At 45.3% G+C, this 21,520-nt stretch overlaps 1 protein-coding gene across 1 annotated transcript; it reads right to left on the reverse strand.

The window, feature by feature from the left end:
• Positions 1–3,631: 3,631 nt before the first annotated feature.
• On the reverse strand, positions 3,632–9,870 carry Fam205a (family with sequence similarity 205 member A). Its single transcript, XM_038347093.1, has 4 exons — positions 9,727–9,870; positions 9,097–9,142; positions 7,976–8,036; positions 3,632–7,337 (listed from the first exon to the last, which is right to left on the reverse strand). Exons 1-4 carry the CDS (start codon positions 9,868–9,870, stop codon positions 3,632–3,634), a joined length of 3,957 nt encoding a protein of 1,318 aa, XP_038203021.1.
• Between the last annotated feature and the right edge of the window lie 11,650 nt (positions 9,871–21,520).

A 21,520-nucleotide genomic window follows, 5' to 3' on the forward strand; every position in this document is an offset into this window, starting at 1 on the left:
TTTACCTAGACAGGTCTCTAAAGTATGTCTACCTGACATTTTAGTTAGCCATTTAAAAATTCACATCAAAAGACATTTTCATTTGAAAGGGTGTTGCCTGCTTATTAGCTCTTAAAAGCAGGGACAATTCCCACTCAAGGCTGTGCAACGCTCTCTGACCTTTGATTTCCACTGGGTTTTTATCCAAGGCTTTCTTAATGGTGTTTATATAAAGCTCAGTATTTTTGAGTAAATTTCTATGAAGTCTTAGGACATTTAGAGATGCGGATTTAACCACTGGGTGTGGTGGTTTAATGCTTTTAATCCTAGTCCTTGGGAGACAGAGACAGGAGAATCTCTGTGAGTTTGAGGCCAGCCTGGTCTACAGAGTGAGTTCCAGGACAGGCAGTCAGAGCTGTACAGTGAAACCTTGTCTCAGAGAGAGGGAGGGGTGGGGATAGAGAGAGAGAGAGAAGAATAAAAAATAAAGAAAAATGGACAAAATGATCTATCTAAGTGAAAGCAATCCAGTCTGTGGATTTCATCAGCTATTTTATGAATGACTGTATATACCTGTGTTTTGTATGTTATATCTACATATATGCTTATATTTGTATATTTGCATTGTATTAATTGTCTTATAGATCAGTGAGTGTTCATGCAGGTTAAAATAATTATATCAGCCTTAAATGGGGGCTGGAAAGATGGCTCAGTGGTTAAGAATGTTGGCTGTTCTTCTAGAGGACCTGGGTTCAGTTCCCAGCACCCATATGACAGCTCACAACTGGCTACGACTCCTGTTCCAGGGGCTTGTCTTACAGCCTCTGTGGGAAACAGACACTCATATGGTATGTACACATATATGCACACACACAAATAAAAACTTTTTTAAAATTAAAAAAAGACAGCCTTAAATGCCTTTGGTTCACATGATTTAGGTAAATCTTTGACATTATGTTATTTAAATTTATTGGTAAGATAAAAAATAAAGATCTTTAAAATTAATATGTCTCTACCTCAGTTGCTAAGTCAATAAACATGATGTTTTATCTATTAAGTCTCAAAGGAATGTGTATTTGTTTCAAATGATCGCTTTCTAGCTCTGGTTAAATAAACACCTATTATTTTAGGTTATTGTACTATATTTGATATCCCTTATCTAGTATCTAGTTATATACAAACATCTGCAGGCTTAATATGTGATGTGTTGAGCTTTATCCAAATGTTCTGCAAAAGTCTGCACAGAAGGCTGGGCCATGCGGGGAACTCAGTAAGTGCTGTTATTTTGTATACTATGCGTGGCATCTAGAGCTTCAACAAACCATCCATAAAATTCTCAGCATTATTGCCTTTTGTGTTTGTTTCATTTAGAAAAAAGAAACATTTGGGAAATTTTGCTTTATCTGGTCAAAACTTGGCCTTCCCCTTTTTTCTTTAAAGGAATAAAAGATAATCTGTAAATTTTTTGAGATTTATTATTTTATATGTATGCATGTTTTGTCTGTGTGTATGGCTATGCACCATGTGCATGCCTGGTGCCCCTGGAGGTAAGAAAAGGGCATCAGATCCCATAGAACTGGAGTTACAGATGGTTGTTAGCCACCATTTGAACCCAGGTCCTCTGGAAGAACATTGCTTTTAGCCACTGAGCCATCTCTCCAGCCCAGAAACTTGGTCTTTGTCTGCTGTTTTAATCACTTTTGCCACAGTCTGTACGAGATAAACCTGTGCATCAGATAAATCTACTATGATCATTACTATTCCTTCCTAAACTTATAAGATGTTTAAAGCTAATTTATGTAGACCCATCAGATACAAAATCACCAAATTATAGGTTCCTCTGTGCCAGAGATTTTAAATTCCGTGTTAAAGATAAAAACTTAGTTTATAGAAGATCTATTAATCTGATTATTAGATTTTTTTTTATGTAGAATGTATTTATGGCCCCAAGCCTTCTAAAATGCTGTGTTTAGGGAAATTCCAAGTCGATGGCCTCAGAACTAAAATTGTACTAATAGCCTTTTCAGATTTACACTTTTGTGCTGCCAACTGCATTCTGGCCGCCTCTGTGCACACTATGGTGGGGATGATGGCAGCGGAGGGCGTGACAGTAGACCTGAGTCTGCATGCATTTTGATGGTAGAGCTAACAGGGTGGGCTGGTGAACTGGATGTGTACTCTCAGGTGGAAAAAGTCAAGGATGGCATCATTGCTTACACCAAACTCCTGGAAAGATAGGGCTGCCATTAAACTTCTATGAGAAATATTGACTGGAGCAGTTGTTACAGGTGTGATGGGGGGCCGGATTCGTGAGTTCGTTTCTGCAGAGTTGGCGGTGAGCAATGGGGTTCCAAGTGGATCTGTTGAGTAGACAATTTGGATATGCAAAAATGAGTACTGCATGAGTTCTGAAACATGATTGTGGCCCAGCCCGTGTTTTATTTATTTATGTTGTGTTTAGTGTGATTCCTGACACAGAGTCAAGCACCTGGCCTGCAGTTAACATATTTGTTGAGTACAAGGTCTTTCTCAAAGTCAAACTTCTGGAGACCTCTTCCTCATCTGAGTACGCCCTCTCGTGTCAGGACCCCGTGCTCCATAGCATCAGTGACACGATGGGAGGCTGTAGCTACCCCATGGGTGTGACTATTACTAATATGTCATTATGCACTAGCGACTGCCATGCAAAGCTAGAAATGAAGTAGTTTCTGAAATAAAGGACTTCATGGAGCCATTATACATCAGCCAGAAGGAATCCATTCCTGGGACAAGATTTCATAGCTTTCAGCAGCAATAGGGTAGGTGAGAACTGGAAATAGTCATTGTCGGAGCTAAGAACATTTTATAGACTTTGAGGGAAGGATTGTGTCCCATGGTGGCTATAGATGAGAGGAGAAAGATCGTGGGCAAAGACAATGTTTTGGGAAAGGAGGGTAGGCTCTGGGAACATGTTTGAGACAGGGTATCACTGTATAGCCCTTTCTGGCCTCAAACTCACAGAGATCTGCCAGTCTGTGCCTCCTGAGTCTGGGATTAAAGGTATGTGCTACTATACTGGGCAACTAGTTTCTTCTGGATTGATTGGAGCTAATCATTTGGCTTGTTCATGCATAAATAGGGCTCAGTAACCCTGGTGGTGATGGGATTTAAGGAAAAGCTCATAAATATAAAGTCTTTTTGGTTGGGTCTCTAATTTGTTGCTAACTAATTAATTTCCTTTATTTCTTTTCATTCCAACCTTTGGTATTCTTAATTAAGAACATCTCATATTTTTTTCTTTTATCTCCTTATCTTTGGCCAGAGATATGAGACAGGCCAAGAGTTCAGTGAAGGAAGTAAAGCCTGACCTTTATCTTTAGTTACACAAGAGACTTCCCTTCTGGTCAAGTCTTTTAATTCATTCTATGGTGGGGTAGGGACACCTGACTTGTTTAAAAATGTGCTTTTACATCTCCTTCCTGAGATGAGGGCAGATATTTGTTTCTTTTATACTTTCCTGTAATGATGCACATCAGAGACAAAGAAGACAGACAACTCATCTAGAGATATAGAATCTATTTTGGGTGGTGCACTCCCCACCTGTTCATTAAAGAAAATGACCATAATAGTGCTCTTAAAGGGATACAGAAGTCGGGGAGCCTAGAAACTGTCATCACACTGGGAGTTCTCCTTTACCAGATGAACATTTCTGAGCTGAACCTTGGGACCTAGGTGGGTTTCCTTGTTGGGTGGCACGAGCCAATCTAGGGCAGTGTCGAGGACAGTGCCGGGGCTGGCCTGGTACTGAGACAGAGCCATGCTGTCGAGAGCGTGGCCCGAGCTTACTGTCTAGAATGTGGGGAGCAGTTAAAAACGATGCGATCACTGACCTCTCAGAGGACGCAGATTGGGCCTTGGGCCCCCTGCTGTTCTCTGTCTTAGTTTTCTTGGTGGGACTTTTGGCTTGAGGCAGACCCTTGTCAACATTTTCTTTACTAGGTTTGGATACTTTCCCGGGTGTAGAGACCGTGGATTCCATGTGGGTTTTGTCTTTTATCTTGGGGCTCATAGAGTGAAGAAAGGATTTCATCTTATTTTTCAAGCCAGCCTCTGGAAGGCTGGGGCTAGCATGAGGAGAGGCTGGCATCACCCGCCTCTGTGAAATGTGGTCTTGCCAAGCTTGGCCCTTAAAAGGTTTTCCCTGAGTTGGTGGGCGTGGGAAAGGCAGACCCTGGGAAGTCTTAGAGGCCACAGGCTGGGTGACCTTGGCAATCCTTGCAGGTTCCAGGATGGCATCGACCTTGGTCAGACTGTCTTGCATGTTCTGTGCAGTGTCTGTCTCCATAAGGAATTCTGGAGGTGGATCTGGGAACTCAAGCTCAGAGAGATTCCGGGGGCTGGGCGAACAGGGTTCCTCAAGATGAGAGCTAGGCCTCTGCTCTGAGGAGCCTTGGGGTGTCTCAGGGGGAGGCCTCTTTTCTGGCTCCTCATCTCCATCATGGTGTGTCTTCCCACTGGTCCAGGGAAGCCCAAGACCTGCATCCCCTTCTTCAAGGTTCCCCACTGCCTTGGGTTTCCCTGACTCGTGGCTCTTTTCTGTCAGCATGGAGCCATGGGCTGAGTACTTGCTCTTGCCTGGGTTTTGAGGCTCAGTGCTAAAGGTTTTCTCTAGGTTGGGTTTTTCCCCACTGGTCTCCAGCTGAACACAGTGCACTTGGGCCTTGGTCATATTCCCGAGTTGTGAGGCCTTGGAGCCCCACTGGGCAGAACCATGGGGGCACATGGCCTGCCCTGCAGTGGCTGGCTGTTTACCACGGTGGACCCTGTTTGCATCTGGGTCTGGAGGAGAGTCCCCTGAGCTGGGCAGCTGTGGTAGCGCTGTGCTTTCTGGGATGCTGAGACTCCTAAGAAACTCCCGTATAGATTCACTCTCTAGGTCAGCTATGGCCAGCTCTTTATATTCTCTCTCCTTTGAGGAAATTCCAAATTGCATTGCTAGGACTTTCTTTTTCAGGTGGAAATTCAGTCTCGCCAAGATATGTGTGTTTAGCAAGTTGGGGCTCTCTGGAGGCCTCTTCTCTGTCCTTCCTGCCACTTGCACGTCAGACTGGACCTGTCCTGCAATGTCCGCAGAAGCCTCCTTGTCATCCCAAGGACATGGCTCAAGTGAACCTTGGAGGGAGGTTGTGTGAGGCAGAGTTTCTGGTGGGCTTTTGACTGCCCTGGACATTCTCTCTGTGGGTCTAGGTTTGCTAGTGACTGCTGGGGATGAGGGTCTAGAGAGAGCCACGCAGTAAAGGGAAGGCAGGCCTGACAGGAAGGCCAGATACTTATGTTGCAACGTTGTCTCCAGTTTCTTAATGGTTTCCTCAGATAGGGCTTGGGGCCGCTTACAGTGTTCAATGAGAGCCCCTGACAAGGCCTGTTTCTCCTGGTCGAGGGCTGCTGGTTCTGGTTCCTGAGAAACAGCTCTGTGCTGTAGGTCAGGGTTATTTTTTGCCTGTAGCTCCAGGTGCTGGCTTGCTGGAATGTTTGAGAAGGAAGCCCCTACTGACAAGCTCCTGGGAATTCTGCATTCCCAGGAGCTTTGGACACAGGCAGGGACCTTGCCCTGGTGGATCTGTCCACATTTGGAATCAACGTGGGTCTTCAACATTGCCTTTGCCTGGCCAAACAAGTGAGGCGTGGGAACTGACCCTCTGTCCACTGCAACCGCAAACGTGTCACCGGATCCATCGGCCTCTGGGTCGCCTGGCTGCAGGATGCTCACATTGGGTAGTGCCCCATTGCTGCAGCACCGGGGCTGCTGGCCAGGAGAGGAGAGGACCAAGTGAATGGAGCGTTGGATCCTCTGGGGCAGGCCCCAGCGCAGGTGAATCAGCTGCTTCTGGAGGTGGAATTCCAGCAGCCTGCGTGCATGCTCTGGGAAGGAAGATTCCCTGGTGCAGTTCCAGAAGGGCCAGGTGGTTTTTACAGTCTTAGTTTTACCACGTGCTTTACACAGCACGTGACTCCGGGTGTCCTGATTTCTCAGGACGACTGCCGGCAGGCCCCACCGAAGCTTGTCTTGCCTCTCTAGGAGGTGGCATTCCAATGCTTCACACTCAGCCAGAGTCAGAACTGGGACATCCATCGGTGCTCCTTTATGCTCATGGGAAGTCTTGACATTTGGAGAAGAAGAGAAAAAGGGAGGGGCTGACTGACGTGGAGTTTGGGGCAAGAAGGGGAGTGAGAGCTCCCTTGTGGGCTGAGGATCCCCGGAGGAGGGCTTGGACACAGTCTTGTTCTCGGAACCACCATGAGAGCTCAAGGAAGGGGCATCCAGGGACTCACTGTGAAGAGATGGAAGGCCACAGAATAACTGGCTATAATATTCACTCTGAAAATTGCTCCCTGAGTCATTAGCTTGTGCCTTGGAGGGTGGGTAGAAGCCACTTAGGTGTTCAGCTTCACGAGAGGGCAAGAAAGCGTGGATCTGGTGCCAGTGCTTCCTTTGCTTCAGGCTTACAACAGACCATTCAGAAACCCAGCAGGTCTGGGTGGGCTGGTCTGCCCAGCACAAGCTTCTGGGGTGGTGGGACATGGTCCCCGCTCTGTTCATCGTGAGCTCAGAACCACTGCTCAGACAGGAAGAGAAAGGAGTCTTTCTAAATTGACAAAATAACGTCGGGTCTGGCATAAACTGCCTAAAGGACTCCTCCACGCGTCTGGGGAGGCCCCACTTCTGGAAATGTATCCATTTCTTTACATGTATTTCAAGAAGCCTGCAGACTTGAGGACTAAGAAATGGCATGTGGGAAGACAGTACCGTGTCCATATCCAATGACATAGTATGGGTCAAGTTAGTGATCTCTGGGTCCAGGGATAGTAAAGACACGGAGGAATTCAAGTGATGGTGGTCTTGGCTCTCCTGGTCAACCTCTGGTTTGTTTGGCGTTAATTTTTTCTCAATCATTAAAACCACAGGATCCTCAAACCTCGAAGGAACCATAGTCTCTGGAACCATGGGCATGTCTGCCAGGTGAAATTTCTGCTCTAGCTGGAGGTGATCCTCATAGCACTGTTGGACACCGGCTGCATTGGTCAACTGTGCTGAGTGATCTGTTAGCTGTGCTAGTGTTGAAGTTTCAGATGCTAGTGAAAGATGTGTGGAGGGTCTGGAACGAAGCTCCACGCTCTGCTCCAAAGATGCACTGGGTATGGGCAACATCTCCAGGCAAGAAGAGCCCTGTGGCAGTCCCAACAAAGCAGGGGAGATCTGACTTTGCTTGCTCTCCAGCAACTGCTGAATCTCTAGAGTTGCAGCATCACAGATTTGGCAGCAGGGATCTACACACAGGAGCTGCCGCACACGCTCCTCCTTGGGGAGCCAGCTTTGGCTAGGAAGAGAAAAACGGCCACCGTTAGTGATGGAATGACGTGTCTGGGGCTTGCTGTACCCTTTCCTCCAGGCCCACAGATCTGAGCCTACACTGTGGCAAATGAGGTCCTCGTGGGAACCCTTCAAAGTATGGGATGTCCCTGCTGCCGTGCCCAGAGAACCATCAGGATCATTCACAGCCTCTAGAAAATAAGTTGAGGCAAAGATGGTGACTGAAGGGGTCCCAGCAACTGCTCCCTCGCTCCAGACAGACAGGAGGTCATGTCAGCGGGTCCAGCCAGCCAGGGCTTTGTCCTTGAAAGGGAGTAGCTGGAAGCCCGTGGCAGGGTGACCTCTTTATCCTAAATCTACTCTCTTGACAACTCGGTGTCTGAGTGCAGCTCCAGCGATGCCCTTGGCAAAGTGTGCAAAGGCGGCTCTGAAATGCAGAACCGCTGAGACCCTAACAGAAGGAGTTGGGTATCGGGTGGGTCTTCCCTCCCGAGGTGTGAACCATCTCTGCCCTGACAACCTCTCAGCTGGTGACCTCGCCTCCTCCGTGTGTTTCTCCTTCCATCAGCTATCCCTTTGCTCCCCCCTGGCCTACACCAGGCCAAGAAATCATCACAGTTTAGACCACAAAGGTCAAGAGGTCACCTTTTCATGATAGTCAGCAGCTCCCACGGCTTCTCAGCTTCTTCTCGGGAAAGTCTCCTGGCTGAGGAATCGGGACACGGTGTTAGATGGTGAATGAGCATTTTAGGGTGTTCTATAGGAGGGCCTTTGGCTCAGCAAAAGGAGGCTGAAGACCCAGACCCAGTGCTCTACGGCCCGCGTTTGTTTCTAGCATTGCCGTCTGAAATCTGCTGTCCTTGCCTAGTCTCACTTCTCTACAGCACGCGAGGCTCCCCAGGATCACGCCGACGGTGCAGATGACCGAATAAGTTGAATTTTAGAGGGTCATAAACCTAGTTCTTTTTTTTTTTTTTTTTTTTTTGGTTTTTCGAGACAGGGTTTCTCTGCAGCTTTTTTAGAGCCTGTCCTGGAACTAGCTCTTGTAGACCAGGCTGGCCTCGAACTCACAGAGATCCGCCTGCCTCTGCCTCCCGAGTGCTGGGATTAAAGGCGTGCACCACCACTGCCCGGCTATAAACCTAGTTCTTAAATCAGATTTTCTCTTTTTTTTTTATGAGGAAAATACCCGATATTAGTAACTTAGGTTTATTTTGGCACTTAGTTTCATCCACTGTGGCACTTGGCACCGAGGGTAGCCAGTCCTAGAGACAGCCCACATGCATTGCAAGTGGCGGGGCCATAGGAGTGGATCTTTAAGGATTACAGTCCCCCTTCCGCTCTGCCTGCACACTGCTTCCAGATGTACCCTGATGGGAAGAAGCCACTGCTGCAAGCTCTTGCTGCTGAGACAACTCACCCAGCCACTCTGCCTTTTCTGCTGTGACGGACTGCCAAACTCTGAAAGTATGAGCCCAAATAAGCCTTCCTCCTGTGTTCTGCTATGCATGCCATCACCGCCATGAGAAGAGGAAGCAGTAGATCCCAACTGATCTCTTTCTGTACAGTGATCTATATTACTTCCTTAGTTGCCCATTCTCGAGGAAATGTTCTCCATTCCCAACCACGGCAACCTTCTGTGTGAATCCCAGGTTGGAGAAGTGGATTTTCAGAAGGGAGAGTGTGTGGCACTGGGCAGCATCATAGGGAAGAGGAATGTGGGGAGCTCTCCTAGGGGCAGGGCGTAGGGGACGCTGGGACTTTACCTCTTGATGCTGCATCTCTAGCCCTCTGCCTGACTTTTCGGTGACGCTTAAAGAGAAAATATTACAGTGTGAGTGTAGGACTCCATTTTCTTTTCATGTCCCAAACGAGCAAAAGATTGTATACATTTCCCTATATGTTACGTGCTCCCTTATGTGGCCTCACCTAGACTCCACCTTCCTTCCCACCTGAACGTTTCCCTTCTCTGCTTTTTTCTGATTCACTTAAGGCTTCTCCACCCCCATCCTTACGTCTCCATTCTCCTAAGAACTTCTGTAGAGAGGGTGATACAGGGAGAAAAGCTGAGCAGACTCTAAGGTGTTTGCGCCAGCCTGGGGACATCTGCTCACTAAGTCCTCCAAGCCCCCACTGGGAGGGGTCTTCTGAGATCCAGGGTGGTAGTTTTTCTATTGTCTAATTCTCAAGACAAACAGGGAGGTTGTTGCCTTTTCAATTGGAGTACATTGCAGGGGGAGGGCCTGGTAAGGAATTATTTATGGGTCTTTTGTACCCACTTGCTTTCTTTTCTAAGTCCTTTGGCACAAAATGGGGGCAATCTGAAGGAACATTTAGCATTTAAAAGTTACTTAGCTAGGCTTAAATCAGCTCAAGTTTAGTCAGTGTTTTCCTACCCGGCAGCAGCTCTTTTTAGGTTCCAACCTCAATCCCTGGTAACTCCGCCTTATTTGCCAGGCAATTAGGACAATGATGAAGATGGAGCTATAGGTACATAAAGGATACCCGACGTCCCACAGAGCACACGCAGGGCTCAACATGACCTAAACCTCGTCAGCACGAGGGGACCGGTCATCTCTGCATCTAGTCATTCAGGGGCCTCAGTGCCTAATGGCTCTCAGCACTGGACACTGTCATGGCTGCCTCACAGAGGATAGAATTAGGACGCCAGAGTGCATCACAAAGCTCTGTGTTCCACAGACGTTGTTCCAGTGGAATTCACTCTGCAGAAGTGTGTGTGTGCATGTGTGTGTGCATGTGTGTGTGTGCGTGTGTGTGCGTGTGTGTGCATGTGTGTGTGTGGTGTGTGCGTGTGTGCATGTGTGTGTGCATGTGTGTGCATGCATGTGTGGTGTATGCGTGCGTGCGTGTGGTGTGCGTGTGTGTGCACATGTGTGTGCGTGTGTGCGTGTGTGTGTGTGTGTGTGTGTGTGGTCATCTGTAAAGGCAACGGAGCACAAGGCTATAGGTATCATGCTCACAATCTATCTCCTTTCCTTTCCTTCCTTTGTCTCCCATAGCAACCTCTTCGTTCAGCTGCCTCCTTCCAGAATTCGCTTATCTTCAGAATCTTGAGTTCTTTGGCACACGGGGAACCCTGCGAGAAAGAGTGACTAGGAGAGAGACCTCCACTAACTCCACACCCGGAGACCCACAGGAGTTTAAAGGGTATGGCATGGTTCCGCATTGAAATGGAGAACTTTGATGTTTCAAATAGGGGGTTATCAGACATCAAAACTACTCGAGGGGCTGTTTGTGGCTGATGTGCTACAGCCAAGGTGGCAGCATCTTTAAAGGACACCATTTGGGGAAGAAAGCCGATCTGCAGTGTGCGGGTGGAGAGCAACAGTAAACATCACCCTCCTCCAAGGTACGCTGACTAGCACACTCATGCAACTGCACCCCAGCCTTGAGTTCCCAGCCACGTGAGAGCCTCCCAGTACCCAGCCTTCCATGCTACTGTGACATGGATACATGATGTGTTCACCCCTGCACTGCAAGGTCAAGAACACAAAGACATTTAGGGTATCTGTTTGTAGTCTCTGATCTCAAGAAACTAAAACTCTAGTTGCAAAGATTAATTCAGATAAAGTAGGAGTTAACAACAGGATAAACAGAATTTTGTGTTCATCTCATACTTCCAGCCATCCATTTCTGAGAAGAGGAAGCATAACGAGGGTCCTGATTATCTGAGTCGGCTCCTGGACTCCTGGGTAGTTAGAATTTGGCTTGAAACTGCTGGCTGTGCTTCAGGACTGTTCCTAATAGGATGAGAACTTGCTAACAAATATGTGAGCTAAGGAATGGGCCGCTAAGTTCATTTGGCAGCAAGAAATGCAGGTTTGCTCTTGAAGAGGTACAGGTGAATAGGTGGGAAAGCAAGAGTGGGAAAAGATTTGAGCAGGGTTGAGACCTGGGGGACAACTGACATTTCTTTATTCGAGTCATTAACACTGATTATTTTTCTTAAAGTAGGCATGCATGGTACAAAATAGGAACACACACACATATAGTACAAAATAGGAACACACACACACATATGTGGTACAAAATAGGAAAGGCAGAAGGTATATTTCTTTCCCATCTTTGTTTCTGTCCACTTAATTTTCTTATTCAAGTATGTTTTAAAATTACATTAGCATAGAGTTGTGGTTTGAATGAGAATGGCCCCATGGGCTCATGTGTTTGAATGCTTAGTCCTCAGTTAGTGGAACTGCTTGTGAAGGATTAGGAGGTGTGGCCTTGTTGGAGTAGCTGTGTTACTGGGGGGGGGGGGATTTAAGGTTTTAAAAGTCTATGCCTGGCTCAGTCTCTTCCCCCACAACTTGCACATTAGATGTGAGCTCTCAGATACTTCTCCAGCACCATGTCTTACTGTCTGCTGCCATGCTTCCTGCCCTGCTAATCATGCTCTAGCCCTCTGACACTGCAAGCAAGACTCCAGTTAAATGCTCCCTTCTATAAGCTACCTTGGCCGTGGTGGTTCACCACAGCGACAGAGCAGTGACCAAGACACATAGGAAGCCTAAATAATAAGCTTGGTTATGTGGTTTATAGGCTTTGTAGTTGGTTTGTGGGAAGAATGTGGGAGAGTTTGGAACCACAAGCTAGAGAAGCTTTATGATACTGTATTGATGGGCATTCAGCGGGAAAACAGAAGACCAAGATGCCGCTAGGAACATGGGCAGTAGAGGCCATGCTGTTGAGGTTTCAGAGAATAGGGACTCTATTGGTAACCAGACTTAGATGTCATTCATGATACATTCTTGTAGTGGCATTTCAATTGTATTTTAATAAATAAAGAATGCCCGAAGATCTGAGACTAAAACAGTCAGCCTTACAGACCAGATTATGGTAACACACATCTTTAATCTCAGTAGCCACAATAACACACATGTACCTTTAATCCCAGGGGTGCACATATTTAATCCCAAGCCCTAGGGAGGAATATAAAATGGTGTGTGTGTCGGAAGCTCTCAGACAGACAGTCTCATTCTGAGACTCCTGGAGGCAAGATCGACATTTTTACACTGAGGTAGAGGTAAGAGCCACTGTCTGGCTGTTTTGTTTTTCAGATCTTCAGGTTGAACCTCAATTTCTTTCTTTTTTTTTTAATTTATTTACAATATATACAATATTCTGTCTGTGTGTATGCCTGCAGGCCACAAGAGGGCACCAGACCCTATTACAGATAGTTGTGAGCCACCATGTGGTTTCTGGGAATTGAACTCAGGACCTCTGGAAGAACAGGCAATGCTCTTAACCTCTGAGCCATCTCTCCAGCCCCTGAACCTCAATTTTTGACTCTGAGTTTTTATTAATTGTGCTTCACATTCTGGAAAAGCTTAAGGCTATATTAAACCTATGTCTTGAAAGTTTGAGGCTGGATTTAAAAATAATGGACTAACTTGTTTGACAGAGGAAATTTCAAGACAGCATAGCATCCAGGTTGTGCTGCAACATTGCTTACTCTTAGCCAGAATTCTGATGTGAGAAAGCAGAAAGGTAAGACAAATGTACAGTCTGGTCAGAAAAGGAGGGTGACACCAGTTGTGGTAGTTGGAATAAAAATGCTCCCCCCATAGGCTCTTGTATTTGAATGCTTAGTCACCATGGAGTAGAACTATTGTTTGAGAAGGATTAGAAGGATTAGGAGGTATGGCTTTGTTGGAGTAGGTGTGTCCTTGTTAGAGGAAGTTTGTCACTAGGGATGGACTTGGAGATTTCATATGCTCACACCAGACCCAGTCTGTTGTAGGAGCCTGCTTGTTCATTCCTGGCTGCCCAGACTCAAAATAAACATACAGAAACTGTATTAATTAAATAACTGCTTGGCCTATTAGCTCTGGCTTCTTATTGGCTATCTCCTACATCTTAACATTTCTATTCATCTGTATATTGCCATGTGGCTGTGGCTTACTGGCAAGGTTCCAGCTTGTCTGTCCTGGCAGTGGCAACATGGTGTCTCCCTGACTCCGCCTTCTTTCTACCAGCATTCAGTTTAGTTTTCCATGCCTAGCTCTGTTTTGCCCTACTATAGGATCAAAGCAGTTTCTTTATTCATTAACCAATAAAAGCAACACATATGCCAAAGGACTTCCCACACCATTTCCCCTTTTCTGTTTAAATAAAAAGGAAGGTTTTAACTTTAACATAGTAAAATTATATATAACAAAACAGGTATCAAGTAAGAATTAGTTACAATATTTATATCTACTTTAGCTTTTATCATAACTAAGGAAAACTATAACTATATCTATTCTTTAACCCCAGAAGGATATAATATTACCCAAGTAAACAGGAAGTGCATTATAGGCAACTTCCAAAACTCTAGAAATGACAGAGACATCTCACTGTCTGGACAGTCACCCAAAATTCTTCTGTAACATTGCAGGCACCCATCTTCAGCTTGCTGTCCTGTAGTATCCAGAAGACTTTTCCATGAAGCAGAAAATTTCAAAGACAGTTTTGCCTATATTTTCTATTTCCATCCATTTGCCTGCAAAATTCAAGATGTCATTGTTTTTTACCGCTGAGTAGTATTCTAACATGTCCAAAATTTGGATCTAAGGATTTGTTGCTTTGGAAGAGAGGTTCTCCTTTTGTTTCCACAGAAGATGAGAACCTATGGGTTTCTTCCGGACTAATGTGGTTTGATGAGCCAAGAACCCCTGAAAGGTCACTGTGAATACCCACAAAAATTACTTCACCCAACAAAAAGCAGGAAGCAGTTTGGAGAGAACTATGCCCAAATATTGTTTATAAATGTTTGTCTACATTAAAAGAGGGATATGCTATAGAGATTTGCATTGGTATGAATCTTGGTCTAGTGATACAAATTTTAGGTCAATCTTGTTATATGTATATTTCTGCTCTTGATTAAGGAATTGTGATTGTGCCATTCATTTAAAAATGTAATATATAATTAAGAAATACAGGATAGTAAATAGGCATCTAAAATAATCAAGCTTGTAGTCATGTGTTAGGTTTTCTAGATATTTAGAGATATATTTCATTTAGATAGGCATTCTTCAGATCTTTCATAGACTACAGAATATGGCATTTAAAATATTTTTTAAATATTTATTTATTTATTATGTATACAATATTCTGTCTGTGTGTATGCCTACAGGCCAGAAGAGGGCACCAGACCCCATTACAGATGGTTGTGAGCCATCATGTGGTTGCTGGGAATCGAACTCAGGACCTTTGGTAGAGCAGGCAATGCTCTTACCCTCTGAGCCATCTCTCCAGCCCCTTAAAATATTTTAAGAACTTAGACTTTTCATGACAGTGATACACATCTGCTCCTGTCAACACCAATCACTTCAAGAGGAAGATGGGCAGTAAAGAGACTCCTTATGGAGTTTGATAGCCATTTGGGCAAGAAACTGCTCTTTCCTGGACTACTTCATGATATGCTGTATGAACTGGACATGCGTGTCCCACAGAAAAATGACTGCTGAACTTGCCTAAAGGTAAGACCATCCTTCAGGGTTCCTGATTCATGAAAGAGTCTGCTAGACATTCTGCAGGACACAGAGAAAGTGACTAACAATATAGGCTGTATAGACTGTAACTGAGGCCTGCTTCCGGGCCCAGTGTTTACACTTTCTGATGGGTTATGTGGTATAACTAGCTGACTATGCTCCTGCTGTTGCAACAGCAAGCCGCTCTGGCTGCCACGGCTTCCCTGCATACTCCCTGCACACACTCTTCCTCCAAGAGCTGTTTCTGTCAAGTGTCCATCACAGAAGGAAAAAGTAAGCAGGACACCGCGAGGAAGAGATGCCTCATCCTGAGGTAGAGTCCCTGAGGTGATCCCTCGGCTGGGGGAGATAGTAAGGAAGCTGTTGACAACACAGGACAGCTGGGTTCTGAAGAAAGCAGGCAGTGCACAAGCATGCGTGTAGGGAAAACACACATATGTGTTTTTTAAAAAAAGCAGATTTGGGGGCTGGTGAGACAGTTCAGCCAGCGGTTAAGGCAGATACCAAGTCTGACAAACCTGGGCTGCCAGGACCCGTGTGGTAGGAGAGAACCAGTCTTGAAGAGCTCTCTCTCACTCTCTCTATCCCCCTCAATTTAAAAAAAGGGGGGGAGAAAAGATCTTGCCAAGATTAGGTAATCTTTGGCCTAGGGATGCTTCCAGTAGGTGGAGGAGGGACATTTGTCATGACTTTGGAAGGTTTGTTTTTATCCGGATCCATGACAAACTCATTAATCACTTATTGCTCTAGCCAGACAGGTGTTCACAGGATTAGTTACAACTTGACAGGAATCCATTAGCACTGAGAGAGGAGGGAGCCGTCTCCTCCTCCTCAGCCTTGGGCAGAAGCTAGCATCACTGCTGACATGGGTGACCTGAACATGCAGAGATGAAGGTGTGAGCAGAGCTAACTGGTAGACCATCCCCGTGGCCCAGGAGAGGTCAGGAAGGAGCTGAAGTGGGCTGAATATGGGTTCTCAAATGGGGGAATCATCGATTCTGGTCATGCGCCCCATTTCTGCTCCCCCATGCCTGGTTTCTTGCATGGGAATCTTTATTGACCAGGACTGTGAGCCACACTAAGAGCAGTAGATGGGAGAACTCTGTCTTCCTGTCATCTGTTACCTTCACTGTGCAGGTAACTAGTTCACCAGAGTGTCCAAAGTAATTGCAAGTCTCTTGGATGATAAAATGAAAAGAATTTCATAGCTTTAGGGGGAAATGATATTTATAGTAAGCTAAGTGTCATGCCTAGTTTATTGTCAACCTAACACAAGCTAAAGTCATTTGGGAAGAGCTCTCAATAGGGAAAATGCCTCCACAAGACTTGCCTGCAGGCAAGGATGCAGTGCATGTTCTTAATTAGTGATTGATGTTGAGGGGCTCAACCTATCATGGGTGATGCCACCCCTGGGCAAGGGGGTGGTCCTGGGTGTATATGAAAGTAGGCTGAGAAGCCGGTGGACCAAGCCAATAAGCAGCACTCCTCTATGGCTTCTGCATCAGTTCCTGCTTCCAGGTTCCTGCCTCGCGTTCTTGCCCCAGCTTCCTTGGATGATAGACTACAAACCACAAGATGAACTAAACCGTCTTTCCCCAGGTTTTTCTTGGTCATGGTGTTTTACCACAGCAACAGAGACCCTGTCTTAAGGCACTGGGTAAAAATGCGAGTTGGAATAAGGTTATTGGGGGGCAACATGTGAAACTAATTGAACACCACAAGTCTAACCATGTAAAACTGATCTCCAGAAAAAAGAACAAAAAGAAACACCCCATACTGAACCAGAGTTGCTTGTGTGTGTTTCGACTCACTTTGGGTAGGGCTCTCCTATGGTTTGAATAATTCCACCAAAATACACATTGAAATATAGTTTCTATGATGAGATGGGTCCTATTAAGAGAGGGATCACAAAATAAAAGGGAGAAAAGAAGGAAATAGGGGAGAAAGAGAAGCATATGAGGTATTGAAAGGTGACCATTTGTATCTGGACAGTCAATCCATGTGATATTTCCTGGGGAAGAAAGCCTCTCGCACTCCTGGATTTTCTCAGTTGCCTATTTTTCTTTGTGTAGGGTTGAGGCCCTGTGGGCTTTTCTTTTCTTTTCTTTTCTTTTTTTTTTTGGTTTTTCGAGACAGGGTTTCTCTGCAGCTTTTTTTTTTTTTAGAGCCTGTCCTGGAACTAGCTCTTGTAGACCAGGCTGGCCTCGAACTCACAGAGATCCGCCTGCCTCTGCCTCCCGAGTGCTGGGATTAAAGGCGTGCGCCACCACCGCCCGGCTCCCTGTGGGCTTTTCCTTCCCTCTTTGGCATGTCTGTTGGTGAGCAGATTGTATGTAGGAACATATTTGTATATACATATATACATATACATACATATATATATATACATATATATATATATACCTGCAATAATGATGAAAAAAGAGATCATGAATTTGAAGAAGAGCAAGGAGGGCTATATGGGAAGGTTTGGAGGGAGGCAGGGAAGGGAGAAATGTTGTAATTGTGTGTGTGAACATACGTGTTGTAATTAGTCTCAAAATAAATAAAAGATGCAATTGGGTTAATATCCTCATGAATTAATATGTCGGTGAGTTAATAGGTTGTTGCTTGAGTGTTTTGTTATAAAGTCAAGTTCTTTGTGCTTGGCTTGTTTTGTGCGACCATGGCCTGCATGATGCCGGGTGGCTGTCACTGCTCTGCTCCGGAACGTAGAGGAAACAGATGTTTTCTTTATAAAGTTTTCTTTATAAGTTATTCACCTGTGGCATTCTGTTATAGCAACAGGAAATGGACCATCCCATGGTTTTAGGAAGGCCACAACACATAATAAAGCTTCTGGAATATAACATAAAATGTTTTCCTTAGGACTTTTAAAAAATAGTGCTGCATATCCAACCAAGGGATTGTGCATACCAGGCAAACATTCTTCCACTCTTCCAGTGAGTCACATCAGCCAACCCTTTTATTAGGATATTCTTGAGGGTAGAGGAAATTCCTTTAAGACTCATAATAAGCAATAATCATAAAGGAAGACGGATATATTGGACTACATTTTTAAAATCGTTATTTTTTTAAAGAGTAGTATGGTGGTTTGAATAAGAATGCCCCCCCCCCCGGCTCACATTTTAAATGCTCAGTCCTCAGAAAATGGCATTACTTGAGAAGGATTAAGAGGTGTGGCCTTGTTGGGAAAAGTGTGTCACTGGGGGTGGGCTTTAAGGTTTCAAAAGCCTAAGCCAGGCCCAGTGTCCCTCTCTCTTCCTGCTTCCGGCGGATCCAGAGGTAGAACTCTCAGCTACTTCTCCAGCACCATGTCTGTTTGTGTACCGCCATGCTCCCAGTCACGATAACAGATTAAACCTCTGAAGGTGTAAGTAAGCCCCAGTTAAATGTTTTCCTTATAGGAGTTACTGTGGTCATGGTGTCTCTTCATGGCAACAGAACACTAAGACAGGTGGGGAAAGATCTGTTACTTGCAGCAGGGAAGGAAAAGCACCAGAGTAATTCCCAAAGTGGTGACCTCCACAAAGCATGTGGATTTTATTTGGTGCCTTGCCATAGTCACCTAAGAAAGCACATTAGGAATGGACACGTTCCTGAGCATGCTCAGTTATGGATCATGCTCCCGAGTAGTTACATCTTTGCTAGGGTTTCTACTGCTGAGATAAAGATCCAATCAAAGCAACCCTTTTTGTCTTACACTTCCAGGTAACAGTCCAACACTGATGGAAATCAGGTCAAGAACTAAAACAGGCCAGGAACTTGGAGGCAGGAGCAGTTACAGAGGCCGTGGAGGGGTGCCACCTACTGCCCTGCTCCCCATGGCTTGCTCAGCCTGTTTTCTTATACCACCCAGGACCACCAGCCCAGGGAGAGCACCAACCACAAGGGATGGGCCCTCCCACACCAGTAACTAATTAAGAAAATGCCCCACAGGGTTGCCACAGGCCAGTCAGTGGAGGCATTTTTTTTTTCAGTTGTAGTTCCCTTTTTCAGAGAATTTTGCTTATGTCAAGTTGATAAAAACAAAACAAAATTAAACCCGACCAGGACAGTTCAAGAAAGAAGAGTAGCTGACACATTTGGCCATGCTTAGCTCACAGTTCTGGTGCACAAGCTTACGAGGTTAAACTGGCCATTGTGAACACTTTGGGGGCATGCCCCACTGAGGCCCGAGCTATGGCTGACAGGAGGGTCTATAGGCAGACCCAGTATTCTCCAACAGTTTGAGTTTTTCAGTCCTTCACCCTGATTCTCCGGCGTGATGACTCCAGGTGTATTACAGGTCTCTTACAGGATGGAAGTGCTTCCAGTCTCTCAAACCCCAAATATCTGACAGAGATCTCTCTCAGGCTTCATTTCCTGTCCTGACTTCCTCCAGGGATGGACTATGATGCAGAAGTGTAAACCATGTAAGCCCTCTCCTCCCAACTTGCTTTTGGTCATGGTGTTTCTTCATAGCAATAGAAGCCCTTTTAAAACAAGCTCCTTGTTTTAAAAGCAGGGAATATTAAAGGTAGTAATTAGAAAACCTTACTGTTTCCCGAGATGGGGTTTCTGTATAACAGCCCTAGCTGTCCTGGAACTCACTGTGTAGACCAGGCTGGCCTCAGACTCACAGGAATCTGCCTGCTTCTTCCTCCCAAGTGCTGGGATTAAAAGGCGCATGCCACCATGCCTGGCTAAAATTTACCCTTCTTATCTCTAATGTTCAAAATCTCAAGGTTAAACAATATGCATGAATTTTAACTGCTCATATTTATCCTGTGTGCTGTCAGTTTGAAGCACAAATATCAGATAATTTAAACTTTACGTACTGACAGTTCATAGTTCATATATCCTAGTTCACTGGTACAGAGAGAAGTCCTTCATTCTTACCAGAGCAGTAGAAATACTCATACCAATACATCATCATTTCTATCCTTCGTCCTGGTCAGTGTGCATCTCCTGCACACGGCGGGAGTCAGTGACCTCCCCATCATAGCTGTCTTATACTCACCTCAGGTCCCACCCACGGGTTCCCCAGAATTCTGTGCCCCTGGGCATTGCGAACTACAGGTCAGGAACAGATAAACACTGCATGAGCTTCCCGGGTCTGTGCCAAGCCTCAATTAATACGAGAATTTCAAATTATACACCACACACGTTTGTAACATTTCAAACGGAAAACCGCAAAGCCACTCAGGAGTCCCCTGGGGGGCTCATGTAACCTTGTTAAGTAGCTTAAGTCCTGCTGAAGCAATGGAGCATAGTCCCGGGGTGGATGGGGTGTTTCTCAGCGGCAGAACACCTGCTGAGCTTGCACAAGGCCTTGGGCTCAATCCCAAGGAGGTGGGTGGGAAGAGGAGGAGAAGCAAGAGAAGGGGGAGAGAGGGAGAGAGGAGGAGGAGAAAGGAGACTCATACTCGGAGGAGTCACTGAGAATGAGAAAAAATAGACATATAAAGGAGAACATTTTCTGTATAATCAGCATATCTGACAGTGATTCTGATAAAAGATATATTGTGAGAGCAACCACTAAGAAAATAACCATAAAGAAAAAAACACAAAAGAAATCAAAGTTGTACTAGGATTTTTCACTAAATGCAAAACAAGCCATTAAAGAGGAACACCAAGAAAAAGCAAACTGAGACTTCAATTTAACCATAAAAACAGCATTGGGAGAATATGCATTAAATAAAGCAACTAAAGGGAAGATTGTTGAATCAGATCAAATGAGGGCCTGCTGGCTCCGCATTTCCTGTGCATGCAGAAGACCCAGGCTTGAGTCCCAGCACCACAGCTCCCAATGGTGATGCGGGATGCCCCTCTGTATGCTGTGAACATGTCTTATTACCAGTGGTTAATAAAGAAGCTGTTTTGGCCTATGGCAGGGCAGAATATAGCAAGGTGGGAAATCCAATCAGAGATAGAGGAGGAAAGAAGGTGGAGTCAAGGAGACACCATGTAGCTGACAAAGTAGAAAGACAGCCAGAACCTTACCAGTAAGCTACAGTCTTGTGGTGATACACAGATTAATAGACATGGGTTAATTAAAATGTAAGAGCTAGCTAGGAACATGCCTAAGCTGTTGACCAAGCAGTGTTGTAATTAATATGGTTTCTGTGTGATTATTGAGGTCTGGGCCGTGGGGAAATGAAGGCATAGTTTCTGACTACAAAATTGTCTAAAACTCCACTTTCAGGAAACCTGATGTCCTCTTCTGGCCTCCAAGGGCACCAGACATGTATGTGATATATATATATATATACACACACACATATATATATACATATATATATGCCAGCAAATAGCCATACACATAAAATAAACATAAATCTTAAAAATGATGTACTGGGCAATGACTCAGTGGGTAAAGCACTTCCCGTGTAAGACGAGGAACGGATTAGGATCCCCAGCACACATTGAAAGACAAAGCTGGTTTTGTGTTCATGTGTGCCTGCCGGTAAGCCAAGGGCTTTGTGGAGTTTCTTGAGAAGAGGGAGCCGCAGCTGAGGAATTACTTTCATCAGATTGGCCTGTGGTCATGTCTGTAGGGCATTTTTCTTGATTAGCGATTGGTGTGGGAGGACCCAGCACTCCAATGGGCAGGTATTCTTCAATTGCGTAAGAAGGCAAGCTGAGCAAATGACAGGGCGAGCCCGAAATAGTGTTTCTCCGTGGGCTCTGCAGGTTGGTTTTTTAAGTGTTTTACTAC

Source organism: Arvicola amphibius, chromosome 11 (assembly GCF_903992535.2).
Source record: "Arvicola amphibius chromosome 11, mArvAmp1.2, whole genome shotgun sequence".
Classification (NCBI taxonomy): Eukaryota; Metazoa; Chordata; class Mammalia; order Rodentia; family Cricetidae; genus Arvicola; species Arvicola amphibius.

What these genes read in the sequence shown, in the direction of transcription:
- Fam205a (XM_038347093.1), bottom strand. Translation starts at nt 9,870, where the DNA reads ATGTTGAGCCCTGCGTGTGCTCTGTGGGACGTCGGGTATCCTTTATGT. An exon ending in CTAAAAAGAGCTGCTGCCGG is followed by an intron (nt 9,143 to 9,726) that starts GTAGGAAAACAC and finishes TTTCTCTTTAAG; the next exon opens with CGTCACCGAAAAGTCAGGCA. An exon ending in TAGAGATGCAGCATCAAGAG is followed by an intron (nt 8,037 to 9,096) that starts GTAAAGTCCCAG and finishes CCGATTCCTCAG; the next exon opens with CCAGGAGACTTTCCCGAGAA.